The sequence below is a fragment of the Recurvomyces mirabilis genome (assembly GCF_035927965.1).
Source record: "Recurvomyces mirabilis strain CCFEE 5264 chromosome Unknown scaffold_27, whole genome shotgun sequence".
Lineage (NCBI taxonomy): Eukaryota > Fungi > Ascomycota > Dothideomycetes > Mycosphaerellales > Teratosphaeriaceae > Recurvomyces > Recurvomyces mirabilis.
In genome coordinates, this window is record NW_027041961.1 from 328,719 (window position 1) to 355,235 (window position 26,517).

Below are 26,517 nucleotides of genomic sequence, written 5' to 3' on the forward strand. Positions count from 1 at the left end.
CGTCGACGAGCTACGCGTCTAGCTCGTTTCAGAAATCATGTTAGCGACGGCCAAAAGCATGAAAGTATCATTATATAGTTGCAAAGCATACAGACTTCGTTTGAGAGTCCAAAGCGGGACTGAACCTCCACCCAAATGATAATATTGCGAATCATCAGGCTGTGCACACACTCAATGAGATGAAGTTGAGGCATCACGCTGCACTGCTCTGTAGGTCGATTGAATTGTGATTTTCGTGTCTATCAGAATGAGTTGAGTAGTATACAGCCATGCTCAAGTCTTCGAAGCCCGGCCCATCACCACACGCACCTCAGCTTGACATAGTCAGCCTTGCACTCACATCAGATCCTGGTGTAGATTCCCGTTCCAATCCTGCCCTGCTTGCAGATTCAGCGGCATCTGTATATCGCCCATATGGACATTCGTGTTGAGATCCGTCATGATCGTTTCCCAGTCCAGCCAGCCCAGGTCTTGAGAAGACATGCCGTTCATGCCGTCCTGTGGCATGCTTAAGTCTGTGAGACCATTTTGTGGCATGCTGGCTGAGCTGGCCGTGGTTCCTGAGAAAGCCATATTCGTGCCTACAGGTAGGTCACCGTTCACATCAGCGTTGTCCATGAAGCTGAAGTCCATGGGCGCGCTCATGGTGCCGCTTAGTGGTATACTGCCCATGGGCATGTGAGGTTGAGAGTGATGGCCACGGCCGGAGGAGTAAGACGTCGTGGCGGTGTCTAGACCGCTGAGTGGGAAGGTCTGAGTACGCTGCTGTGTCCGAGGTGGCGAGCGCGGAACCGTCTGCGACATCGTTCTATGCTGCTGCAAGCCTGGAAGCTGAGGTGGCTGGGCAGCTAGTGGTAGTGATTCTCTCCTGCCTTCATCTCGGAATGCCACCGCCTTCTTGTACAGCTTCTCGATCGGACGCCATAGCATACCTTGTTGGGCATCGGCGACATATCGTAGTTGACGGTCGTAGTTATCATTAACACATTGCCATGCCTTTTCTGCGAGTGGTGTGCCGCGGATGGAGCAAAGGCCAGCCAGGATGACCGACAAGCAGTGCCACCTAGATGAATTAGCCTCGAAAAGTGATTGCATCAGAAAGTAGACTTACTGTACCCAGACCAACCACCGCCATCGGGCGAAGCCGGGATCCACATAGATCTTCCCGTTCTCCAAAAGTGCATCCGTGGCTACCTCCAGCACATACGGACTATCGATCCTCGGTGGGATGCTTGAGACGTGACGCTGGATCGGTCGAATAGCGCGCAACAGCATGCCTTTCGACATCGAGGTACCGATCGTGTGAACCAGTCGCTGGAATGGAACCGAGACATCGCATTTCGAGATATACTTCTCCTGCACTTCAGCACTGAAAGCATTCGCGAAATCGAGACGTTGTTGCCAAGTATCACCCGTAGGCCTATATTCTGGCGTGCTAAGTCGACAGGTGCCTCGAACAGCATCGTAGGCTAGTAAGGAGAAGCACATATCTGTGAAGCGATCTGTATGATTGGGAATGCTGGTGGAGTGCTCGTCAAATTCAAAATCATCCACATTGTTCGGGAGCGGCGTGTCGAATGTGTCTTCCAGGATCAGAGGCTCAGTGGCGCGGTCCAGAGCGGCAAAAACGTCGAGAAATCTGATTGCATGCCACAGCCGTCGACGCATCTGTTGTTCGAAGGGTTTGAGGTGATATGTGGCTTTGTGATCGAGGCCACAGGCTCGGGCGATCCGGACGAGAAAGCCGGTCATGGTCCAGACACGACGACTCAGGTCTGACATACGAGAGGAGGCCAGATAGATTGTCAATGCTTGGAGTGTAGCCAGGTCAGTCGTGTTCATGAGATCCGCTTGAGCCAGGTGGACATCAATAGACCGCCGATACTGGTTCATCATGTCCGCGCGTGACTGGCCGTAACGGTCCATACAATGCTTATCGGTGACCGAGTTGGCAGCCGCATACCATATGACAGCCCTCAATGCTTTGTTGCAGTACGCAGATGCTTCGTGACCGAGGTACGGCGCACCTTCTTCGAGTAAGGCACGTACCGTCGGCTCATGCATTATCTTCAGCATCGGATTGACGTTGCTGAAGTACTCATTTATGAGCTCACACTGCATGATCGAAGACGGCTCGGTCAAGGCACCAGGCACGATATATATAGCTCCTGCGGGTGCGATCAGAAAGTCGAAGTCATTAGAGTTGATGTGCGCCCCTTGGGGCGCTGTACTATCAGACGGTGTGGTCTCGAGCTCAGTCTCCTCGTCTTCTAGTGCATCGCGAATGGCCTGGACTTCTGTAGTCAAGCTCGACCAGAACGGACTGCCGAGATACTTTCCTACAGTTGGCGAGGAAGCGTCGTCGCCGTCTTGGTCGTCAGGTGTAGAGACTTCGCCATTCGTGACATCATCTTGGGCTCCTACGTCGCCGCTGAGACTTTCAACAAGGCTTTCGAGTTTCGAAATCCGGTTCCTCAGTTCCGAATCCACCGCCCGCTTCCCGGCATGTCGAGCTCGAGGTTTCCGTGAGCTTGCCACGCATTGCAAATTTGACCTCGTACATTGCGCGCACGGGAAGGTTCTATCGCATTTGATCTTTTTCCGTTGGCATGCTTGCTGGGAGAAGTGTAAGTGTCAACGCAGGGAGGATTAAGAGATGGATGCGGTCTGTTACACATACGCAGGCGAGTCGAATGTGCTGGTGGTCATCATTACTTCCATTGGTAAGAGGAGGAGTGCCTGTGTTGGAGATGCCCGTCGGTACGAAAAGTGCCATCATTAACACTTGACGAATTCGATCAGGTAAGGCTCGTCTTCATGCGAGTACAGAAGGCCGGCGCGGCTACGCACAAGTAGATCCAAGTTTTCCAGTTATGACGATGCTTCGGGTCGTTTCGGTCGTGGTGTTATTATGTCACTCACAGTGCGAGAGCTCACGAATTGTATGGTCGGCTGCCCATCCAGAACAGACTACGCAGAGAGTGTCGATGTATGCAGCTGTGAGTCGCAAACTTTAATGCTCCTTCCTGGTCGTCATATACCGCTCTAGGGTAAGATCGTGCAGTGAATGGCTGAAATCTACTTAGTAATCAGCACATGTCCGAGCCTCTCGGCCGCAAGATATCTGCACGCCCAACAATAATGCTTTGTTTCTATGATAATGGCACTTGACAAGTAGGCACTTCGCTTCAGCATACATCAGAGAGGAGCGACTCTGCTCAGCATACTTATCCTATCACCTCGTAACGGACTTCTGCATTGCGAGGTTGCCGCGATCTAGTCAAAGACGGCATGTCGGGCAACTTTTCGCCGCGGAGGGAGCGCGGACTTTCCGCGTCACGTGAAGACGCGAACAATAGGCGAGGCCTTCCATTGTCAAACACGACCATCACACCAGCCTCACTTACGAGATGAGTGCACCCTGGGTTCCGCCAACAATACGATAGCAGCAGGTCTGCCAGCAATATACACCATGACAGAAGCAATCGCAACCACAAAGCGCAAGTTCTACAAGGCGCTGGATAGCCTGAACAACCCGCCGGCAACACGTCCTACTGTCGAACCAGCTGCGAAGCGAGTCAGACGGAGCACCAGCACTTCCTCTACAATCTCTCGGACACAGCCGGTACTGCAGACCACGGACACGGCGCCGAAGCAACCGCCTAACTTCTCGCCTTGGTCACATGAAACCTTCCTTGCAAGACTGAAGACATTCAGTAGTGTTAGTCTATGGCATCCCAAGCCAGAGGAGATCAACGAGGTAGCTTGGGCTAAGAGAGGTTGGACGTGCGTGGATGTCAACACAGTTGCTTGCCGGGGTGGATGCGAAAGGCGTGTAGTTGTGGACCTCGAGCTACCTAGGAAGGAAGGCACGGATGGTGGAGAACCCGGGAGTGACGGTGAGGATCAATACGACGACGACCATACTCTGGAGTCTGCACTGGTGAAGCGCTACCAAACATTAATCATCGATGGTCACTCGCATATGTGTATGTGGCGGAAGGCGGGCTGCAAGGACGACATATATCATCTGCAAGTCATCCGACCCTCGATATGGCAGCCTGAACTCAAACAACGCTATATCTCACTCTTGAATATCTCGGACGCGATCAGAAACACGAGTCTTGGAAAGCAGGTTGGGGAACAAGATAATGCTCTGCCTCAACCAGTCGATCTCCTTGGCGAACATCATGACCATAAAGCATATCAAATTGCTGTTCAGGGTTGGCGCGGTGCTGTTGATTCGAGTAATCAATTGCTACACTGCGATGCCTGCTTTCAACGAGTGGGTCTATGGATGTATCAACCAGGATACAGATTGGCTCCATCGTCTTCAGATCCTGAAGATCAAGGTACCACGATGCTCGACTTGAACGAGCTTCATCGTGAACACTGTCCATGGCGCAACTCAGCCACGCAGAGAGCTTCAGGCAGCTTCAGTGGGCTCAATGCTAGTCAAGTTCTGCGGCGTGTGGTTGCCACGCATGTCAGAGAACATCGGCGGAAGTCCAAAGAATACGAGATAAATGCCAGCGATGAAGATGTAGAGCACGACGCAAATGCTCCTGCTAGGCCTGCCTCACCAGCTTCTCCCGTTATGTCGCGGGACGAAATAGCAAGACAGGATAAAGATCGCGAGTCACGACTGCAGAAGCTGAAGAGTCTGTTCACCATCAAGAGACGATCAACGGTAAAGCCGATCATCCCGCCAGTAGCAAAATCGAAGTAAGCCGGTCATACGCTGAGCGAAGATTTGTCAAGCGTATAAGCGTTATCATCAAACAGAAGTATCTGAACCCATCCCAGAGCGCCTCTCGCAGTCCCAAGCATTCCTCTAGTATTAACTCCTTGCCTGCTTGCGCACCAGCATTATACCCTACTTGAAGAAGAAAGCCGGTCGTGACCGGATTCTCGGAGATAGCTTGAATTACGCACGAACACCAACTAGCCGCATGACCGACGCATTCTCTTCTGGCTCCACGAATGGTCTATCCCGATTAGCTGGATCGATCGAGTCGTCCGGCCGTCTCGGTTGAGCGTAGTGGTAGTCTGTTCGATCGGATGGGATGACGTTCATGTTCTAGATGATGTTATCAGCATGATAAAGTCATCGCGGCAGTTTCAATCCCATGCTTTCGACTTACAGGCCAGTGAGTGGTGCCCTTCCGTTGTTGGAACACTTCCAGCTTCTCCTTGAGCACTTGATCTGATGCGAAAGTTCTGGGGCAGTAGCAGACATAGGAGATGAACCGAATTTGCGAACCGACGGGACTGGCATTCCAGTGGATTGTTCGACTGTCCCAGAGGATCAAATCACCAGCACCAGCACAGATCTTCACTTCCTTACAGCCTTGCTTGCGGTACCAATCTGCGTCTGTATCGCTAAAGTCATAGCCATTCTGACTGGCACCTTGATCACATTCGGGTCGGAAGCCGCCAATTTGATCGAAATGCTTCTGATGAAGCTTATGTGAGCCAGCCAGGACAACGAGTCCGCCGTCTTCAGGCCCGTTCGGAGCCATGTTTGCGATACCTTGGTAGAGTTCGAAGCGGTCGACTTTGCGTGGGTTCTGATCGATATCTAGTAGAGTTAGTATCGACCACGACCATTGCATGACGACAACATACGAGGCCATGGTGCTAAAGGACAGAGTCAGTACGCAAGTACACTACACATTTTGTCATCTAAAACTACTCACAAGTCTTCTCAATGTCCGTCCGGCCAGTCTTGGCGTTTACAGGCAGAGTGATGTTGAGTCCGTCGAATGAAGCGATAAGATCGTCCGTGCCCCAGACCTGTTCGAAGACCTTGAGCACACCGGGTTCTCTGCAGTAGCATGCATAAGTGTCGATCGATCGAGATGAAATTGTGGCGATTGCTTACGTCCTGATCTTCCATACGAAAGATTCGTGATTCACACCATAGCGATTGTACAGTCCGCCTCTGTGCTGTCGTTAGCTGTTGACAAAACTGCGAGGCCATTTCCAGCCCTACTTCTGACCCCAAGGAAGATGTTCAGTCTTCCACGTGCTTCGATCATCTCGCTTGAAGCCATGCGGGAACGTTTCCAGCCATTTCAGCGACGACTCGACAAAGTCGTCACATGCTTGCTTCGGTATAACATTTCTCACGACGGCGTACCCATTCTCCTCGAGATCAGCTTGCCACTCCGGTCTGGTCATCTTCACGGCGTCTTTATGAATAAATCAGGTACGATCAACTCAACCACTCATGTACAACGGGAGACCAGGTACAAATAGTCGATTCCACGCCATCCGATCTCTCAGGGCCCTACACCCGGAGCCACATACTCCGGCGGCATGTACGGTTCACCGGGTCGCTTAACCGTGCGGCTAAAGAAGATGAACAGCTTGGGACCCTGTCTATCGGAACAATATCGGGATTGGGGGCATGTGCTCGCAATTGCGTGAAATAGAGGCCTTTGTGGGATCAGATTGACTACTTTGCTATACTTCCCATTGGTCGACGGCAAGGCGGACAGCGATACATTGCTGACATGTGACGATAACGGCTGCTTCGTAGAGATGCAGACTGTCTCACACGATGCATGCGGCGTATCGCATATAATGGACCGCACAGCTTTGGCTATCTGGGCACCACTCAATGGCATCCCTGGGAACCTACAACGCCGCTTCGACTTCTTAATCGAGCTTCATCCTTCGCACTCAGACCAACAACACCAGTCAGGATGTCGTCGTGACCATTCAGGGCTACCCGTGGACCCTCGTAGCCATGTGACCTCTTCCAAAGATACCATAAAGTAAGCAAGATCGTACAGCCCCCTGTCATTACACAAGCATAGTTCATGGTCGCCTTGTCTACCGGGTAAACGTATGGAAACATGAAGATGATATTGAAGACGAGGATGTAGGCGCATGCGATCCCACTCACGGTATAGGCGACAGCTGGCGGCATCCAAAACGGTCCTGGCTTGAGGTACCTGCGTCCAGACAGGATATGTGGAAGAATGGCTGCACAGTAGGACCATGTCGTGAAGATGGTGAAGGAACCCACGAAGGCGGCGAATGCCGTCGCATTGGCCACATATATCGCGCCGAGTATGGTCACGCCTACGCCGCACACGAGCTGCGCATTGAACGGATTGCGCCATTTGGGTGAGACATGTCGTACCCAGCCACTGAACGGCGTCGCATCATCTCGGGCAAGCGTCCAGAGCATTCGACCTGCTGTCATCTGGGCAGCAGGAATATTGATAATCTGATCTAGCAGGAAGAGAGCTAGCAGGCCGACTGTGCCAGCATTGCTCCGCGTGACTTGCTGAAACATCGCGGCGAGCGGTAGTGCTGTGATGGATGTGTTGAAGACTGCTTCCAGGTCTGTCACGGCGTAGAGCTAGTTTAGACTCAGCTTAAAACTTTATCACTATGACCAGCCGTCATAACTTACAAGTGCAACATAGAAAAAGAATGCGGTAGCAGAGCCTGTCGTCATCTGCACCAGTATGCCCTTTGGGATGTTCTTCCGAGGGTTCGGGATTTCCTCACACATATGACAGACACCATCGGGCGTACCAATAGCATAGGCACCATTCAGTATACCCATTATGAAGACGAAGCCGTTGTTGCTCCAGCCTGTGAGGTTCTGGAAGTCCGACCACACTGCAGCATTGCTGGCATAGCCGGCGCCGGTCGTGCTTGGATAGATTGCACACATCAGGGTCACGATGAGGAAGAGCAATAGTAGAGTTGCACCCATGCCAGTCGCGATCCTGGCTAAGATCCGTTGGCCAAACAAGATGAAGGATAGATCCAGCCATGTGACACAGACGAAAGCAACAAAAATCTGCCATCTCTGCGGGATGTAGTCCGGGTGATATACACTGTACATTGCAATCAGAGCTTCGGCACTAGCAAGGCTGCAGACTGCGGCGCCGAACACCCATGCCTGTCACAGAGACAATGTCAGCGATAGTGTTCGGGAGATGGCGCAAGACGGTCTAGACTCGTACCAGGCAGTTCCACCATCCAGCATAGAAGCTCACAAGCTTGCCATATTTTCCAGCAGTGACAGAAGACCAGTGATACACATTTGCGGAGGATGGCAGCGCAGACGCAAGCTCGGCTAACGATGCAGCGATAGTGGAGTAGAAGAATATCGAGACCAAGAGACCGTAGAGCACGCCAGGACCGCCTCCATTGTAGAGCCTGAAGTGCATGAGAACATGCAATAGTGGGCTCGTGCTTCTTGTTGGAATGGTACTCACGAAACGACAATGGATGCACCTCCAGCGCCCCATGCATTATCGCTGCAAATTGCCAGAGAGGCAATAGAAAGGAAATCGAAATGGCGGTCCAGTTCCTGAACGTGACCAGAAACATTAATCAGTTCGCCCTGTCCAGCATCGGCATCTTCCTGGTCCTGGTCTGCAGGCAGTCTTGGCACCTTCTTCTCCTCATCGTTCGTGTCGGACATATTGAAAACAGACTGATCAGATGCTCTTATATATTAATGTAGCACAGAAGACAACAAAAACGGCAGACCTGCAGCCATGGCCGATATAGACACACCACCCTATCTGCTACACCATATTAGTTGGAAAGCTTATCTGTGGGGTCCATCAATGAGCAGATAGCGCTTCCAATGGCCAAAACCACGTTTGCCTGCACTGCATGCCGAGTACTCTACTGCATGCACCTGCATAGCATGCACATGTGAGATCGGGCCAGGGGAGCTGTCGACGGGGTCTCGACCAATGCAATCATGAAATCGAGCCTGGCAAGCTCCTGATCAGCAGTGTAGATAGGCAAAGCGCATTGGGTGTACATATTACTCCACGCCAGAAATCGTGGCGATAAGGTCCTCGGTAGTGTGTACACGGTTTGTAAGTGGTCGAATTTCGAGGAGTACTTTGCAGCTCAGACGGCATCAAACGATCGTCACAACGAACGGCGTTCATGAGCAGATTCAGGAATGAGGATGCATGCTTGAATGTTATCGATCCTCCACGGCTCCTTGCAAATTCCAGGCCAGAAAGTCTCGGCGGAGTGGGAATAGTTCTAAGCTTTGGGGTGAATTCTGCACCCCAAAAAACCTCACCAAGTCAACCGTTGGCCGTATATACCCAGAGGACGAGCCATAAAACGGTTTCCATGAGAGCAAAAGGTTTCTCGAGGCACGTTTACGATGAGCCCCTGTTCTCTGCTTCCAGTGCAAAACCTACGCAAAAAGGAACTGATGGTCAATACGAGGCTGTGACATTTGTTAGATTGATGATAATGCAGCAGTATATTGTGGTTGTAACCTACGTCGAACTCGCGACCTTGGCGTTTCAGTATCAGGCTGTGAAGCCATCCACTATTAGCACCACGCTCTAACCAACTGAGCTAATCGACCAGAATGAGCAACTTTGTCGCACGTATTCTGAGACCATATCTGAGGATCAATTGTAACTAGAGGATACATAATGTTATACTATTTTTGCCGACATGATGCCGCGCGCCCTCCATGCACTTTGACGATATCCAATGTCCGATTATCAACAAATGATGACTAACATCGAATCATATCAATAACAGATCGTCCTTGTGGCCAGTTAAAGATCGTCTCAACGTCCAAAACGATCAATTGGCTGGGTTCAGGTTGAGAAGCAATCACATCATATGTTAGGGTTAGGGTTTGGGTTAGCAGCAACGACCAACGTAGGACATCCCTTCCACCTTTTCGACCGCCTTCACGGCGTGCGGATCTACATAGCTTAGTTGCGTCTTATGCGGGTCATGTGCTCGCAGCAAAGATCGCGATCAATGAACCCGTTGTCGTCTAACGACTTGACTTGTTTCGAGTCATGTATCTTTCGTTGTCGGGGCGAATTCCCTCCAGCGCTCACGAGAACGGGATGGTTGGACTTGCCATGGGACCACCAGTTCGTCAGGATATGGAGTATACAAGTGGTGGAACGGGAGAAAAGTGTCTGTAGCGACTACTACATGCAGCTTGAGCCTGCGCTACTCTTGACGTCGCTCCACTCCTTCGACCTCACCGCAACATGGTCTGACGATAGGTTCATGACGCTGGCCACCTCAAAACGGCAAGAGAGACCACATTGCACCACAACGCAGAAGAGCAAGGATTGAGTATGCACGCTGCCAAAGTCTTCCATATCATCCACTATCTGACAACGAAAGCCACCCACCCACACACAAGAGCAAGCTTCGCGCCCCAACACCAACGCTAAACCGACAGCATGTGAACCAAATCAGATATTCCCAATAACAACCATAAACCTCAACCGCCCATCCCCCCTCCCACTCCCCTTCACCCCCAATTCATCCACCCCACCCACACCCATCCCCTCATCATCCCCCGTACCACCACCCACCCCACCCGGACTCCCACCCCCACCGACACCACCACCACCAGACCCAAGCAACCCCTCATCGAGCATAAGCGTACTACTCTTCCACCCCCAGCTCTGCGAGAAATTAAACTTATCCGGCGCGCTCTCATACACACTCAACATCCTTCCCCCCCGCGAAGGCGAGTAGATTTTGAAATACGTTTTGATCGTCGGTCGGGCGTCGACGTAGGGGGGTAAGGTTGGGATACGAGGTGGGGCGGGGGGGAGAGGGGGGTGTTCGGAGTCCGAGGGGTCGTCGGAGGAGAGGAGGTCGGAATCGTTGAGATCGTAGTGATCGTGTTCGTGTTCGCTGTCGGTGAAGGGCATATTTCCGGCTCCCATTGATGTGCCGGGGGGTTGTCCAGCTTCCTTCTGCCCTGGTCGTGGGGCTCCCGCGCCGCGGCCGAGGAGCGAGCGCATGGTACTCGCTCTCGCGCTCTCCGTCGCACCACCTGCACCAGTAACAGCACTATCCAAATCCCCCGGCACACTCCCCTCGCTCTCCTCCCCTTCCCCACCATCCAGCCGCCTCAACCTCCTCTCCCTCCTCCTTCCCCCCCTCCCACCCACCATCTCCCTTTCCAACGTCCCGATCCTCTGATCCACCCCCACCCCCCCTCCAATCCCCGATCCCCCCGCAACCAAATCCTCCGTCTCTCGCTCCTTCGCCCGATGCAAATAAACACCCAACTGTTTATTCCGACTAGTCGCCACCTTCTGAATATAGATATTCCACAGACTGCCCGCGTAGAAGACCGTGCGACTATACACTCGCTTCTTCTCCTTCAGCAACCGCGGGTTCGGGAATTCGGCCGCGAAGCGGAAAGGTGGGAAGTGCGTATACCGTACCTCTGCTAATGGAGGAGCAGAATCGCCGTTGTTGATGCCGTCCGAGCCGGCCGTCTGAGGTCGAGGCTGCGAGGTCATGGCCGCGAAATCAGCCGCCCACTGGATATCTTCCGGCTGGATCGTGGCAGAAAGCCGGGTCGCATGTCGCTGCAAAGTGCCATTATTCGTCGTCGCGATGACGGGTTCATCTCGCCCGCCCATCACGATATTGCAGTCACTACCCGGAATCCAGAATTTCCTTGGCTTGCCATTGCCATCCCAGCTCCCGCTCTCGATCTCGTCTTCAAGCTCGTCGGGATGAGCTTCTAGTTGTCTACTCTTGCCCTTGCCGCTCGTGGTCGGGGGTTCGGAGGGTGTGGTAATGCTCATAGTAGTATCACGCCTCCCGCCTCCAGCCACACTGCCATCGTCGCCATCTGTACAAGTCTCAGAGAGATTGAGCTCCATGTTATGTTCGTCGGCATTCAGGACCTTCTGTCGCAATTCCATTTGCTGCCAAAGTGCGCTGGCGATTACTTTCTCCGGCATCACTGGTAGGCTCAGGATATCTCGTGCGCGGCGGATGAACTGTAGCTGCTCGAAGTCGAGGTGGATGTAGTGGATGCCCTCATCTAGTAAGACCAGTATAGGCTCGACATCCGGGTGAGTGTATGGTGCGATCCAGGGCTGTAAAGCATCAGGCATACCTCTAGCTCCACCGCCATTCTTACGATACACGCCATCGAACCGCACAGCCATGAGGTTAGCCGTGTCAGGCGCTCTCCGTACCCTCCTCCTACCGGCCTCCACCAATCCACCTTCAATAGCCCTCAACCTCAACCTCCGATCCAGAATCGTCTTCGCAAGCACCCACCGATCCCATTCCCCATCAATAAAGAAACCATCCCCACCCACTATCTCCCGAATAATGTCTCCCGGAATCCCGTCCCAATACCGCATCGGCATCCGCCACCCGTCTCGACACAACATCGCCTTGGCACTAGCAAGAATCTTGTCCCCAGACCGGCCATAGTAATTACTCGTCACCAGCTTGATAAGCGGACTTATAGTCTCAGGCGTCATGTGTCGGAGCATGCTTCCAATGGAATCATCGATGAGATCTTGCATCTCAAGCCAGCAGGCTGTGGCGAAGAGACCGACGGCTTCGCCATCTTCCTCTTGGAGGGTACTTGCTCCGTAGAGGCGTTTGAGTGCTAGTTCGAAGCTGCTTTGGGTGATGGAGGCGTCTAGGTCTTCTGGGTGGACCGTGACTTCCTTGGCGTCCGCTTCCAACCAAGGCGCGGAGAGAGCGGAGGTGAAGAAGGGGGCTTGGTCGAGGACGAGACGATGTAGGCGGTACTTCTGACCAAAGGCATTGACGGTGATGTCGGAGTGCTTGCCTTCTAGTAGTCCGCGAGTGTAGAGATGGTTTGGGAGGTCCGGGATGTTGTTGGTATGTATGTTGCGTTCGTAGGAGTGTTGATGTTGGTTGAAGAGGTAGGAGCTATGTCTCGATGCTTCGGGCGAGACGGCAGACTGGACGGCGAAGAGGCGGCTGAGAGTGGTGAGTGTAGTGGACTGCTGTCGATCCACCGTACCTCTCGACGAGGATGCGAGGTTGGCCGTAGGATCATCTGCCTCCTTCTCCACCTCGGACAAGTGTGTCAGGTTGACATCTGCTTGGCCTGAAGTTCGTGATAATTTGACCGGCCTCTTGGGTGTGGGTGGGAGTGTAGACAAGGCCGGCCTGACCCCATCGACTTGCTCTTGGCTCGGCGGTTGTAAGGACAACAATGGTGGTCTCTCAGCAGGCTGTTCATGTTCATGTTCATGGTCATGGTCATGGTCATGTTCTTGTTCCTGCTCATCCTCCATCCTCGCCGACCCAGACCCGAATATCGATGCACTTCCCGATCCAAACAGCACTCTCGGCAGACTGCTATGCCGACTGATCCGTGGTCCCTGACGTGTACTCGCCCTCGGTCGGGAAGGTGCAGACGAGTCCATGTCATCGGGCGTGGAAGAAGTCGCCCTTGCATCGTGGAAGCTCCACGGGGAAGCATCGTCGGGATGCATGGTATCGTCGTCGTCATACGGGTAGGACATAGTGGAGTGAATACCTACTACTCAAGGAAACAGGCTTTCGGACAAGCAGCTTTTAGTGGGACGATTGTGCCATGTGCTACAAAATCATCGGCACAATCAGAAATAGCCTCGTGGGTATCAGTGGAGTAGCTCAAGACGGAGCTTGCAGGTGGATGTGGGTGGATGGATGAAGTATCGCCAGCCGAGGCGGTCACACGACGCAATCTTGCGATGAAGGTCTTACAACTAGAGCACGATGTGACAGTGTCTTGCTTGTATGCGACGATGACAGCACCTGTAACGGAACGGCCGTCTTGTATCTGTCCGAATGGTGATGTTGATTGAACTATTGCCGGATCTTTGACCAAACCACAAACAGACTACCTCCCGCCTATCGCTCCGAAGCCCTAGACGCAGACCCTGGCTCCGATCGTCTCGACTTGACAGTGATGATTCAAGATCTCGTACTAACTTCCTCTCCATTTCTCATCGTCTGATCGTCTCATCTCCTGTGTATGCTATAGTGACTAGGCAGGATGGCCACAGTCATTGGCATGTCGCCACTCCGAGCAAGACTAGGTATCAGAGCACAGCAGATCCTCCAGGACTCATTCGTCTGCCGACGCTGCATCCACCAGCAGCACAAGACGATCACGAAACGTCAATACCAACAACCCATCCTACGCAAATTCTCAACACCACCGAGACGAACACAAACACGCCCCCAAACCTCAACCGCAGCCCCATCACCTCTCTCTGCCCTCGGCCAAACCATTTCCCACTCCAACACATCCTCCACCACCTCCTCCTGGCCCAAACTATCAGACAAATCAGTAGCCTACTGGCTCCTCGGCTCGGCAGCAAGCGTCTTCGGCATCGTCATCTTCGGCGGCCTAACCCGTCTAACAGAGTCCGGCCTCAGCATAACCGAATGGCGACCCGTAACCGGCTCCTTCCCTCCGCGCAACGAAAGCATCTGGGAGGAAGAATTCGCCCGCTACAAACGGAGTCCGGAGTTCAAAATGCTGAATTCCCGGATGAATTTGGAGGAGTTCAAGCAGATTTATTGGATGGAGTGGGGACATCGGCTTTGGGGGAGGGTGGTGGGGCTGACTTTTTTGGTGCCGACTGCTTACTTCATGATTCGGAGAAGAGTGAGTCCGCATATGGCGAGAAGATTGGTGGGGATCTGTGGGTTGATTGGGTTCCAAGGGTTGATTGGGTGGTGGATGGTGAAGAGTGGATTGAAGGACGATTTGCTGGAGACGGGGAGTCATCCGCGCGTGAGCCAGTATCGACTGGCGACGCATCTGGGGACGGCGTTTGTGGCGTATCTGGCCATGTTATGGAATGGACTGCAAATTCTACGGGAGCACAAACTAGTCAAGGATCCCGAGGCGGGGATGAAGTTATTATCCACCCTTCAACGCCCAGAACTAACCTTCCTACGCCGCTACGTCGGAGCGCTCACTGGCCTCATCTTCCTCACTGCCCTTTCCGGTGCCTTGGTAGCCGGTCTAGATGCAGGGCTAGTCTATAACAACTTCCCCTGGATGGGACAGGGTCTGCTCCCGCCTAAACGCGAGATGCTCGACCCCTTCTACTCCCACACCCCAGATCACGGCGATCTGATCTGGAGGAACATGCTCGAGAACCCCGTGCTCGCCCAACTCGACCACCGCATCCTCGCCACCTCGACGTTCACGGCCGTCATGGCGTTGTGGGGTTATAGTCGTTTCAGCCCTACCGTTCGTACTCTCCTCCCCAAGTCCGGGCGAGCGGGTGTTTTGGGGTTGGTGCATTTGGTCAGTATACAGGTCACCCTGGGCATTACGACGTTGTGGTACCTTGTCCCTACGCCTTTGGCTTCGGCACATCAGGCTGGAGCGCTGGCGTTGTTGACGGGGGCTTTTGTGTTGGCGAGTAGGGTGTTTGTGCCTAGAAGGACGGTGAGGTTGGTGCGGGATGCTTTGATGAAGAGTGCGACTTATCGTAAGGGTGCGCAGGTGGCGAGAAGAGGACCGGATGCTATGATGAGGGCGCGACTGGCGCAGACGTCGTAACAATGAGAAGTGAGAAAGGGGGCTTCTCTCCTCTTCCGTAGAGCTGATGTGTCATGTAGTGTACACTATAGAGGGGAAAAGAGTAGACTTCGACATTATTTCGCTTCCACAAGTTCAAAATGTGCCGATCGACATCGTCCCTCGCCATCCAATCCACCCATGAGCGCCTCTGTACGGTGTGCAATACGCCCTTACCCACGGAGCACATGTCATCGGCGTTGACTTGGGCGCAAACACCGACATCCTAATACGATCTCTCGGCGCGGACTTCACCGACTTCATGGTACCCACTAACGTCGTAAAGGAAGTCCAGGATCGCACCAATAGCGGTGCACACACACATCAATAGATTCGGCCGCACCTTCCAACGCTTCCGCTCAAGCAGCTTCCATGCTTCGGATCGGCTGCATCCTCTGCCTTGTTGGCATACCACCGGGAGGCGGCGAGATCGGGACGAGCGTGGCGGCGATCGTGATCAAGGGGATCGGGACCGAGGAGAATCTGGTTGGGAGTATGGGGGAGTGTCTGGAAGCTGTCGTGTTGGTGACGAAAGGTTGAAGCCTAGAGCCTGTGTTAGGCTTCTCATGAAGTTGCTCATGGTGTATGAGGGACTGGAAAGGGGTGATATTGCTGGTAGGATAGTGTTGAAGGTTGGTGAGGATTTCGAGGTTGATGGGGTAGATGTACGCCGTGGATGTAGTATCTTCGATAGATGCAAGGAGATCTTAGAGTTCAAAGAACGCGTATACATGACGAACATGATCCACAACAGTGGCGAGGCGTGGTTTCGAGTCCAGGTCTGTCACAGCCAGGAGGCGCATCGTTTGGTCGAGCAGTGCCGGAAAGGTCAGATTTATCGAAGAACTTATCTTACTGGAATGGGATGTAATCGCGTTCAGATGGATAAAGACATGCGAATAGAGAAGGCAAGGTGTTATGATGATGATGATTGTTGAGCAGGATATATACAATGCTCCGGCAAGGCAAAATGCAGCAGATATCCGTAGACCTCATGATATCGTAAGCATGGTCCCAAACCCCTCGCTCGCTATGCTATGCTTAAAGAAACACTCCTGTCTCCTCTAATTCTTCCACCTAGTAAGCCTTGGCTCCACCAGTGACACCAGTGACACTGCCAATGCTGCCACGGCGGATGTTTTCGATGCCGGCAGTGGACAGCTTCTTCTCATCGTAGTGGACAGTCTCAACAACACCGCCAACGGCGCCGCCCTCGATCGAGGCAGCGATAACAGTCGCTCCCTTCTGGCGCATGATCTTGAAGCCGTGGGTAGCCCAGTGGTAGGTGACATAAACCAATACGACCACGAAACCGCAAAGCGGGACTACGTAGGAGATACGTGTACCAGCGGCATCAGCGACGGCACCCTGGATTGGTGGGAAGACGGCACCGCCAGACACACCCATGACGAGGATACCGGCACCGCGGCGGGTGTGGCGGCCAAGGTTGGCTGTTCCGAGGGTGAAGATGGTTGGGTACATTGGTGCCTCGAAGAAGAAGATGGCGATGAGGACACCAACGGCTGCCTTGCCGTGTCCAGCGGCAATGTAGGCGTTGAAGGCGATGGCGAAGCAGCAGTAGATGGTGAGGAGGAAGTTGGACTCGAAGATCGTGGCCAGACCGGTAGCGATGAAACGGCCGACGGTGAAAACGATCAGACCGTAGGACAACATCTGCGAGGCCTGTGCGGAAGTGTACGAGGCGTTCTCAGTGGCGTAGTTGATGAAGAAGGAGGCGATGGTGACCTGGGCACCGACGTAGCAGAACTGGGCGATGAAGCCGAAGATCATGTTGTACTGCTTGTAGAGGGGAGCATCGCCTATGACCTTGCCATCGTGGCCGATTGCCATCTCGAGGGTGTTGTCATCGATGACGGAGCCACGGCGGCCACCTGTCTCTTCGGCTACCTCAGGGAGCTTGGCGAAGAAGAAGAGGACGGCGACAGCCATGCCGGCGCATGACACGGCAAGGTAGACATATTGAACATTGGTGAGGTTGTTCTGGTTCGCGCCGGAGAAGAAGGCTTTGGAGGCAATGAGAGGTCCAATGAAGCTGGCCACACCATTCCAAGATTGACAGAATTGGAGACGAGCGGAGGCCAAAGCTGGGTCACCAATGACAACAGCGTATGAGTTGGCAGCAGTCTCGAGGGTAGCGAGACCGCAAGCGATGACCAGCGTGCAGACCAAGAATCCACCGAAAGATGCCTTGGCGTTCGTAGCAGACGTGAAGTGAGCGGTAGGCCAGAACATGATGGCGCCGAGAGAGTAGAGGGCCAAGCCCATGAGGATGGTGACCTTGTAGCCCTTGCGCTTAAGAACCTCAGCAGCGATGGGAGAGTAGCAGAGATAACCACCGCCGAAGTACATGACCTGAAGACCAGTGGATTCGAGCTTGGTGATGCCGAGGACGGTCTGGAAGTGCTTGTTGAGGACATCGAGCAGACCGTAGGAGAAGCCCCAGAGGAAGAAGAGCGAGATGACCAGCGAGAGAGGGAAGATGAGTTGCTTGCCCTTCAGGTAGCCGCCCTGAACTGCGGGCGCGTTCATGGGAATGCCGCCGCCTGCCATTGTGGTTGGTTGTGGTGTGTGTTGGGTTGTGGTAGTGAGTGTTGCTGTTGTTGATATGTATCAAACGATGATCGTAGCCAAATGGATGTAGTATTGACTCGATGAGGGAACGATAGACTCGATCTAGCAATGAACGGCTAGAGGGATGAGCTGGTTGTTGCTGGTTGATGCTGCTGGTGTTGCTGCTTGTTGGATGATACTGTTGCATTGAGGGCGAGGGAAGGAGTATCTTATACTAAACCCCACTCGCGACATCTTGCTTCGGCGCCCGCAATGATCGTCTGAGAGCGCACTGGACGTTTGATAGACTCGACGCCACCATACAGCAAAGTCGACGCTAATGCAGCATGTCTGGCCGGCAGAAGTGCCAAGGCCGAAGGTCACCCAGAGTAATCGGCCCGGGGACTCTGGAGTGTAGGCCAATCTTTTGCTGGAGAGCCTGCTTTGGGGACTCCAGTCCTCCAGATGGAGTGCGTGTGTATGAGGCTCCACTGCTGGGGCACTCCATGGGCGCTCAATGTAGGCCCGCGCGCGTGGTCTCGACTACTCACCACTCCACTACACGAAATTAATGTGACCCACTGCACCCCATCGTATCGTCTGTATCGCTATGACGTGCCAGGAAAGGTCGAAGCCGGACCCGGCTGATGGACTGTCGTCCACATCAGATCACCTCCACACCACCGGCAGATTAAAGTGAATAATGAGAGATGGTGACCTCTCTTCGTCGCCTGGATGTTGTTACAGTCACGGTACGAGATACTTGCCCCGCCTGATGAACATGTCAGATCGAAAGCTTGCGGCACTTCAACCTTGCGTATCCCAGTTCCAGCTCACAGTGCATCAGCTACCATCACGCCATCCACTGATCGAGCTTTATCTTCATGCGTCGGGATGCCACCGGCATTCGAAGGTTCGAAGGCATCGGCCTATGCGGCTCAAAAAGACAAGTTGACTGCACTGGTGTAAGTTCTCCAGCACATCTTTCTAGCGTCCTTCCACGGCCTTTCCTGATCGAGGTCAGCCATTCGGTCCTTCTCACGTCCGAAGACGCTGCGAGATCGCCGACAGGCCAATTACGATCATGCTATGCTCGCCGAGGACCTTCTAGCGCGCTCCAGCACAGATGCTCCATGCACGACACTCGATAGACTTCGGTAAACGACGGGTCGAAGTGCGAAAGGTGAACTTTGTGCACAAAGTCGACACTCTAGTCACGTCTGGGTGTGAGATAGTGGATAATACTTCTCCAACTATGAGCGCTAGATGTGCAGGTTCTGGAGTCCCCAGCCAGTCGGTGGGAACTTGGGGAGCCCTAGATGCACGCCGTAACTCACCGGTGCAGACAAGGTCACGAGGACAGGAGTGCAAGGACCTTACCGTGCCGTCTGCGTCACTATTCCTGATAACGGGTCCTGCGTGTTGTGGCGACCACTTGCGATGGTATGACTTATTCTCGATTGCAGTGGAGCAACGAGGCGCTCAACAGCATGGCCTGGGCAAGTGTTCGCGACGCACGAGCAACATGATCACCAAGCATGGGATGTGGATGTGGAGCTAGATGTGCATACTTGAAGAAATCTGCGATTCGTCGACATCGTACCATCATACCCACGTTCTTGGCAACAGCTCTATCGTCGGGTCTTCCCCTTCACCAAGATCGCAGCCCCCTCATTTTCTATCCTCCATCCCTCCTCCCGTAGCGCCTTGCTAACAGCAGGACCCAACTTGCCCTTCCCACCTTCACTATGCGTACCCCGTCCAACCACAATCCTGAATCCGCCACTCCTCTCGCCCACGCCTACACGACCATTGACACGACTCTCACCTAAGCTATACCACCAGCCCTCTACCTTCTCCTGCGCTATTCGCACACCATTCAGCACATCTACACCATGTAGATCGAGCTGCGTGGGGGTCGATTGCCCCGCTGCGAGTTGGTCGGCTGCGGCTGCAGAAGCGGAAGAGCCAAGAGCGCCGTAGTTGCGAGCTTCTTGGCTGTAGTAGGCTGCTGCTCCGCCCATTAGATGATTCGACTTGGCTTTGCGATGGGCGGCGCTGGCTTGGGAGAATGCTGTTGCGCGTGCTGAGGCGTAGGCATTGGCGCGGGTGGCGGCATCGAGGTCGTCTGAAGCGGTGAGGTGTGATGTGCCTGCGGATCGAGACTTCCTGGCATTGCCGCGCGAAGAGTCGTTCTCCGTAAGGAGTGGAGACGCGTATTGTGGTATGATCTGAATGCCACCATTCATGCCACGCGGCTTGGCGGTGAGCGCTTCCGCTAGCTCGTGCGCAAACGACGTAGACGGGTATGACAGTCGCACGATTGTAGCAAGATAATGAGGTGCCACGGAAGGGAAGTCATAGCCCAACTCCCGAGCATACTTTGCGACAGCTGCATCGTCAGATACGATGTGCTTGCTCTCCTCCATCGACATCTTTAGCAATTCGCCGATCGTCCGAGGAATCGATGCACCCTTGTCGTAGTACACGGACGAAACCGTGGCAGTCGCGATGCGTGTTCTAGACGCAATGAAGTCAACGTCCTCTTCAGCCGTCTTCCACTTGTTCGTTGTAGGACCAGGCGAGCCGGAAGGCGAATAGGCAAAAGTGCCATCCCGGATCTCATCAAGACTCCTAACACGTCTGCCCTTGGTTTTGCCCTTACGACCTCGTTTCGTGCCATTTTGGCCTTCGAAGAAAGCGTCCACTCCTTTGACTGCCAGCTTCTTGCCATCCTCGCTGTCTTCTGCTTCGTTAAAATAGACATGATTTAGCAGCTCCTCCATGGTGGCCTGCCACTTCCCATCGCATTTCTTCAGTGTATGCTGGACAGAGTACTTGCTGACACGATCGCTGAAGACATCCTGCAATAGCTTGACTTTCGTTTCCTCGTCCAGTGTTTCCAGATCCTCCGCCGAGCCAAGTGCGACATGCTCATTGTGCCAATGCTCGTCCAGATCAAGCGAGGAGATATCGTTAGACAGGCTTGTAACATCTGTTCCAGTAGTCGTAGTCCCCGCAGTCTCTGGACGCGACTCTGCACGCTTGCTTAGCTCATCGCTGTCATGTGCGCCTGTACCAGACGGATCGAATCCTGCAGCTTCTTCGAGCAATGCAGATTCTTTCAGCTGCTCTAGAATCTCTCGAGCTTGATGTACGCTATCCTCATGTCCTAGGTCGAAGTCCGAGAGAATCGCAGAGAGTAGTGCCGGGTCCAGGGGTGGACAGTAATCGGTTTCCAGTTGTGAGAATGCAGCGTCAGCCATCTTCTATGTCTAGGTATACAGTTCTTGATCCAGGTCTTCGTAGGACAGTCATGCTGTCAGTGCAGCAGGCATTGAGGTTAGGGTGTATGGTTCGCAGGTGTCTAGACATGTATGTTCAGAGATTAAAGTGAAGCAAGTGAGCGACATCTTCATGTGTCGAGAGTGGATTTGTGATGACGTCCAGCAACTTGCGAATCTGCGGACCGTGCGCAGAGGACAATTAAAGGCGAAGGTGGCTTGCAAGATGTATAGGGCAGATGTTGACGTTCAAGGGCAGGTGGATGAGGTAAGTTTGCGGCCTATCGTCTTCTGATGTTGGCGGAACGAATTATGGTATTGTACAAAGCCAGAAACTGCTCGCTGCCGCCAGTGCCAGCTTTCTATCGTGCTTCTGCATCAAGTGGAGTGTAGTATAACATTGTCCTGCCCAAGTAGAGAACCCGCCACGCTATGCAAACGCAGATCAAACGCTCTTGAACATCATCCTTCCCATGTCGGCACGCAGCGACCAGCTCACAGCAATCCGGGCTTATGCCAAAGCAGGTAACCTCCCTTCACTCCCACTCGGCGCACTCTGCTGCGGTGGTGGAGGTGGCATCTCCAGCTTCGTGTTCTCCGCCATCATCCTCTGGAAAGCAATACCCACACCTTCGATCACAGCCAGCAATATCGCACACCCTATCGCACCGTTCCGTATCGCTTTTGGTCCTCCTCTCACAGCCAACGCACCTCCTGTGAAACCTCCTGCGATGATAGCATTCCATGGATCCTCCTTCTTCCGTACACCTTTCACTGCACAGTCGAATGATGAGAACATGCCACCCCAGACGCCGAAGTTGCCTCCTAGCACGGGTGCGCGGGCTTTTATCGCTGTGAGGGCTGTTCGTTCGTATCAGTATCACAGTCGTATGTCCATCCACTACTCTGTATGCGCATACCTCCTATTCTCCGTTCGCCATAGGGACTATTTCTGAAGCCTTTCACACCGTGCCATACAGCTCCTCCTATCGCCTGTCGTCCAATTAGCACCTGCCTTCCATCCTCCATACTTCCGTATACCTACACCCATACAGAACGCACCGCCGAAATCTGATAACGCGACCCATGGACAAGGGTCTCGTGAGTGATCTAGGCCATGCGCTTCACTCATTGCGATAGTGTTGGATGTAATTCAGACCAGATGAAAGGCTGGCAGCGGCGTAAGTGTGATGTGTTTCGTATGCGGTTTTTTCGAATAGATGGTACGGCGAGATCGGGGTACTAAGGCGATGGCAGGGTTGCGATATGGTATGATAGTGGTGCTCCTGTGCATCTTCAACTTTTCCATCATCCGTCTCCCTGTCTCACCCTACCGCGGAACCGTTTCCGTCACCGCAGGCACCAACTCTCGCAGCATTACAAAGTCACGTTCTGTCGCCGCACAAGCAGCTCACCATCTTTGACAACCATGTCTCGCCTCGCTCAGCCCAAGACCTCGCCCGTCATCAAACGTGACGGGCGTATGGGCGGTGGCGCTGGTGGCCCAGATGGTGAGCTGCACAACGACATACGCCGCATGAATCTTGATCAAACACAGAGTACGAATGCTGATCTGGTAGCAACAGAAATATGTCCTGTCTGCAAGTCATCACGATACCTCAACGCGAGCCTCAGGTTCCTAGTCAACCCAGAATGCTATCACAAGATGTGCGAGTCGTGCGTCGACCGCATCTTCTCACATGGTCCGGCACCTTGCCCTATACCGAAGTGTGGTCGAACGCTTCGCAAGCATCGCTTTCGAGAGCAAACATTCGAGGACCTGCGCGTAGAGCGCGAGGTCGACATACGGAAACGAGTAGCAGCTGTATTCAACAAGCGAGAAGAGGACTTCGAAAACCTCCGAGACTACAACGACCATCTGAACGACGTCGAGGACATCACATTTAACCTGATCGAAGGCATCGATGTAGAGGAGACGGAGAAGCGGTTCGAGGCTTACAAGCAAGCAAATTCTCGTGAGATCGAGGAGAATGCACAAATGGCAGCACATGAGAAGCAGTCCTTCACACAGCAGCAAAAGGTCGAACGGCACCAGGCGAAGCAAAGACGTGAAGCCGCTCGGCGGGAAGAAGAAGAGGAACGACGAGAAGCCGAGGAGAATAGGAAAGATGTCCTCAAACGACTTGCTTCGGGTGCAGATGCCGATACTGTGGCCAAGGAAGGTCAGCGAGTGCAGCTGCGAAAGCGCATGGATCGCCAAGCAGCAGCAGAGCGACAAAGACAGCTACAGGCCGCAGAGGACGCCCGCAACAATGGAAGCAGTAACTTCGTGATCAAAGGTCTCAAAGCCAAGACCAAGGCAGAGCCTGAGGAGCCTATCGATCCGTTTGGTGGGCTGCGATTTGTGGACAGCTACTACTCCCTGCAAGACGATTATGTATGGGAGGGTATTCAGGAAGCGAAGAAGGATGTGCGGCAGACTGCTGGCGGGTACGACGTCATGGATTATGCACGACGGTCACTGGTAGCTGCTTTCTCTGGTCTGGGTGTGTTCGTGGCGGACGAGGTCACGCAGAGAGATCAGGTTGGTCAGGATGCTGAGGCTGTGGGGACTGCGAGGGCGGATATCGGAGTGAAGGATATCGGGATGGTTGATGCTGCGTGAGAGTCGTGGTAGAGATGATGTGCTTCTTGCATAGCGAATTTAGCGTGGCGTTGGGAGAAGAGATATCTTATGCCTTGGCAGGTCCAAGACAAGTCCATTCATATGTTCTGTATGCTACCAACGAGTGAGTACAGCCCATCGTATTCCTGTATTCGAGTTTGATGTAATCGCAACCAACAGCACATGATGTTACAGCTGAGATCCTCGTGCGTTCCGAGAGCCCGGCTTTGAACCTCGTACCAAAGCTTTGGCTGACTTCAGAGCTTGCTCTGTTGACAAACATCGTTTCACTTGAGAGTACGACGATTGCAACAGTCGCGTACCCAATCATACTGTGACGACTGCTCCGAATTTATAGATCGTGATTGATCGGATCGGATCTTACGACCTCTCTGCTGACCATAGACACCACGAAATCATGCGCCATCGGCTTCAGCTACAATCATGGCTGATGACACGCCACCGCGCTCAATGTCGCTAATACCTTATCCCAACGACTCTCAAGGGATTGTTCTGTACGCTGACCCTTGCAAACCTACCTTTTCATACCATGTTTGCTCATACGTTGATAGACGCCGAGGCAATGCGATCGTGGTCTACGACACCCTCTCGCAACAGCTCCAGGTCCGTGATGCCACGGCGGAGGATGCTGTCGACCTGACTGAATGCCCTTACTGCCACCGTCCATACGATGATTCACGATCTCGCGGCCGACACGACAATGCTAACGCAGGTGCTGCGAGAGGAAGGACATTCAGCCCTGAGCGACCGTACATGAATCCAGAGTACTTTCGCATGCTAGCTGCGAGCCAAAGAGCTACACCCAATGCCTCTGGAGCGAACACACCAAGCCAACGGCTCTTTCGGCAAGCTGCTTTGAGATCTGGTCGGTCACGTGACGTGAGTGGTGCTCAGGATCCTCCTCCTTCTGGCGCACAGTTTGTTGGTAGCGCGCCTTCCACTGCCAACGCGGAAGGTATTAGTAGTTCCGCTTTTAGCCCTGGATACTTCAAGCAGTTCTTCGTTGAGCAAGGTATCCTTGGTAAAGGCGGCAATGGCGTGGTCATGCTTGTTGAGCACTTCATGGATGGTGTCTCGTTGGGGCAGTTCGCTTGCAAACGCATACCTGTCGGTAACAACCACAGCTGGCTGGAGAAAGTTCTGGTTGAAATCAAATTACTGCAGCGCCTGCCTCACAAGAATCTGGTTCAGTACCATTGGTCATGGCTGGAGGATCATAAGCCCAGTCGCTTTGGCTTAAGTATACCTTGTTTGTGGATCTTGCAAGAATACTGCAATGGCGGTGATCTACATAATCATGTTCTTGGACCAAGGGAGGATGAATCTACGGCGGAGACGTTGAAGGCGAAGGCAAGAAGGAAATCGAAAGGAGAAGCTGAGCCACCCAAGAACTTGCGAGGGTTGAGCAGACTGACTTTCGAGGAGATCTTTTCCTTCTTCAAAGACATCACCTCCGGCTTGCACCACCTACACAGCAAAGGCTATGTACACCGCGATCTCAAGCCCTCCAATTGTCTACTACAGCACGACGGTGGCAAGATAAGAGTCTTGATCTCAGACTTTGGTGAGGTACAAGCTGCAGATGCGAAACGTGGATCGACAGGCGCGACAGGTACGATCTCGTACTGTGCGCCAGAAGTGCTCTGCCAGAGAGCCGACGGTACTTTCGGCAACTTCAGTACCAAGTCAGACATCTTCTCCTTGGGCATGATTGTCTACTTCATGTGCTTTGGTCGACTACCATACAGTAATGCGGACGACATTAACGAGGAGAATGAAGATCTGGACGAGTTGAAGGCAGAGATTGGCCAGTGGCGTGGCTTTGACTATGAGACTCGCGCTCGACCTGACTTGCCTGAACAATTGTACAGGTTCTTGAGACAGCTGCTGAGCGTTGAGCCGGATGAGCGGCCAAGCACGGGGGACATTCTGAGGAGGATAATCGAGAGTGGGGGAAACGTCGACGAGGTAGGCATAGACGACTCGACATCGCGCATGTCGTCCTTCGACTCACCTTCTCATCGACCCTCGCCTCCTGGTCGTAAGCAGTCAGCAGTGCTCAGCAGACCCGGCCTATCGTCGTTAGGACGCCAGCGATCAGGAACACAAGAAGTCGCACGCTCAAGAAGTCCGATCAAGACCAGCGCTGAAAGTCACAGCGGAAGCAATAGTAGGCCTTTGAGTCCAGACGACGGCGCAATCACAGTACGACCGCGCAAAGTCGAGCTTCCACCGAACGGACGAGTGCCTACACCACAACACAGTCCACGGCTGATGCTACCGCCGCCACCAGAGCGACCAGTCACAACCTGGCTTGTAAGAACAATGCGCCGGCCGGAGAGTACCATCGGCTTTCGAGTTGTGCTGTTCGTGCTCAAGCTGCTCATTCTGTTCTTGCCATGCTCGCCGTATGCGGCTAATGCTTGGATCTTGTGGCCGGCCATTGCGGTCGCAACTCTCGATCTGGGCGTGATGTTTTTCGATTTGCGGCGATCTCTTCTCCTTCTCGGTTTACATCTGGCAGCTGTATATGCTGCTTCACGATCGGGATACCAATGCGAAAGTCCTTCTGTGGTTTGGAAGGATTTGTGAGCTGTTTTGTCCATTTGGCAAGGCGTTCGGAACGTTGGTGCATGCCGCTA

General features: G+C 53.4%; 10 protein-coding genes and 1 non-coding gene across 11 annotated transcripts; 3 read left to right on the forward strand and 8 right to left on the reverse strand.

Annotated features, from left to right (window-relative positions):
• Positions 1-336: 336 nt before the first annotated feature.
• LTS14_008829 (uncharacterized protein) lies at positions 337-2,776 on the reverse strand (the record flags this gene model as incomplete). Its single annotated transcript, XM_064841515.1, has 3 exons — positions 337-1,063; positions 1,112-2,616; positions 2,681-2,776. The coding sequence occupies 3 exons, from the start codon at positions 2,774-2,776 to the stop codon at positions 337-339; spliced, it is 2,328 nt and encodes a 775-aa protein (XP_064691006.1).
• A 2,151-nt stretch (positions 2,777-4,927) lies between these two features.
• Positions 4,928-6,183, reverse strand: LTS14_008830 (uncharacterized protein; the record flags this gene model as incomplete). The annotated part of the gene is made up of 6 exons (XM_064841516.1): positions 4,928-5,080; positions 5,145-5,581; positions 5,629-5,640; positions 5,700-5,827; positions 5,885-5,944; positions 5,996-6,183. The coding sequence occupies 6 exons, from the start codon at positions 6,181-6,183 to the stop codon at positions 4,928-4,930; spliced, it is 978 nt and encodes a 325-aa protein (XP_064691007.1).
• Positions 6,184-6,622: 439 nt separating this feature from the next.
• On the reverse strand, positions 6,623-8,455 carry LTS14_008831 (uncharacterized protein; the record flags this gene model as incomplete). Its single annotated transcript, XM_064841517.1, has 4 exons — positions 6,623-7,375; positions 7,430-7,927; positions 7,992-8,187; positions 8,247-8,455. The coding sequence occupies 4 exons, from the start codon at positions 8,453-8,455 to the stop codon at positions 6,623-6,625; spliced, it is 1,656 nt and encodes a 551-aa protein (XP_064691008.1).
• Positions 8,456-9,265: 810 nt separating this feature from the next.
• LTS14_008832 lies at positions 9,266-9,372 on the reverse strand. Its single transcript has one exon. It is a non-coding gene; the product is annotated as a tRNA-Ile (tRNA).
• Positions 9,373-10,238: 866 nt separating this feature from the next.
• LTS14_008833 (uncharacterized protein) lies at positions 10,239-13,313 on the reverse strand (the record flags this gene model as incomplete). The annotated part of the gene is made up of 1 exon (XM_064841518.1): positions 10,239-13,313. One exon carries the CDS (start codon positions 13,311-13,313, stop codon positions 10,239-10,241), a length of 3,075 nt encoding a protein of 1,024 aa, XP_064691009.1.
• A 515-nt stretch (positions 13,314-13,828) lies between these two features.
• COX15 (Cytochrome c oxidase assembly protein cox15) lies at positions 13,829-15,355 on the forward strand (the record flags this gene model as incomplete). The annotated part of the gene is made up of 1 exon (XM_064841519.1): positions 13,829-15,355. The coding sequence occupies one exon, from the start codon at positions 13,829-13,831 to the stop codon at positions 15,353-15,355; it is 1,527 nt and encodes a 508-aa protein (XP_064691010.1).
• Positions 15,356-16,450: 1,095 nt separating this feature from the next.
• Positions 16,451-17,944, reverse strand: LTS14_008835 (uncharacterized protein; the record flags this gene model as incomplete). Its single annotated transcript, XM_064841520.1, has 1 exon — positions 16,451-17,944. The coding sequence occupies one exon, from the start codon at positions 17,942-17,944 to the stop codon at positions 16,451-16,453; it is 1,494 nt and encodes a 497-aa protein (XP_064691011.1).
• A 1,631-nt stretch (positions 17,945-19,575) lies between these two features.
• LTS14_008836 (uncharacterized protein) lies at positions 19,576-21,210 on the reverse strand (the record flags this gene model as incomplete). The annotated part of the gene is made up of 1 exon (XM_064841521.1): positions 19,576-21,210. One exon carries the CDS (start codon positions 21,208-21,210, stop codon positions 19,576-19,578), a length of 1,635 nt encoding a protein of 544 aa, XP_064691012.1.
• Positions 21,211-21,739: 529 nt separating this feature from the next.
• Positions 21,740-22,360, reverse strand: TIM17 (translocase of the inner membrane; the record flags this gene model as incomplete). The annotated part of the gene is made up of 3 exons (XM_064841522.1): positions 21,740-22,089; positions 22,149-22,221; positions 22,274-22,360. The coding sequence occupies 3 exons, from the start codon at positions 22,358-22,360 to the stop codon at positions 21,740-21,742; spliced, it is 510 nt and encodes a 169-aa protein (XP_064691013.1).
• Positions 22,361-22,657: 297 nt separating this feature from the next.
• On the forward strand, positions 22,658-23,854 carry TFB3 (TFIIH/NER complex subunit; the record flags this gene model as incomplete). Its single annotated transcript, XM_064841523.1, has 1 exon — positions 22,658-23,854. One exon carries the CDS (start codon positions 22,658-22,660, stop codon positions 23,852-23,854), a length of 1,197 nt encoding a protein of 398 aa, XP_064691014.1.
• Positions 23,855-24,298: 444 nt separating this feature from the next.
• IKS1 (putative serine/threonine-protein kinase iks1) lies at positions 24,299-26,467 on the forward strand (the record flags this gene model as incomplete). Its single annotated transcript, XM_064841524.1, has 2 exons — positions 24,299-24,369; positions 24,427-26,467. 2 exons carry the CDS (start codon positions 24,299-24,301, stop codon positions 26,465-26,467), a joined length of 2,112 nt encoding a protein of 703 aa, XP_064691015.1.
• Between the last annotated feature and the right edge of the window lie 50 nt (positions 26,468-26,517).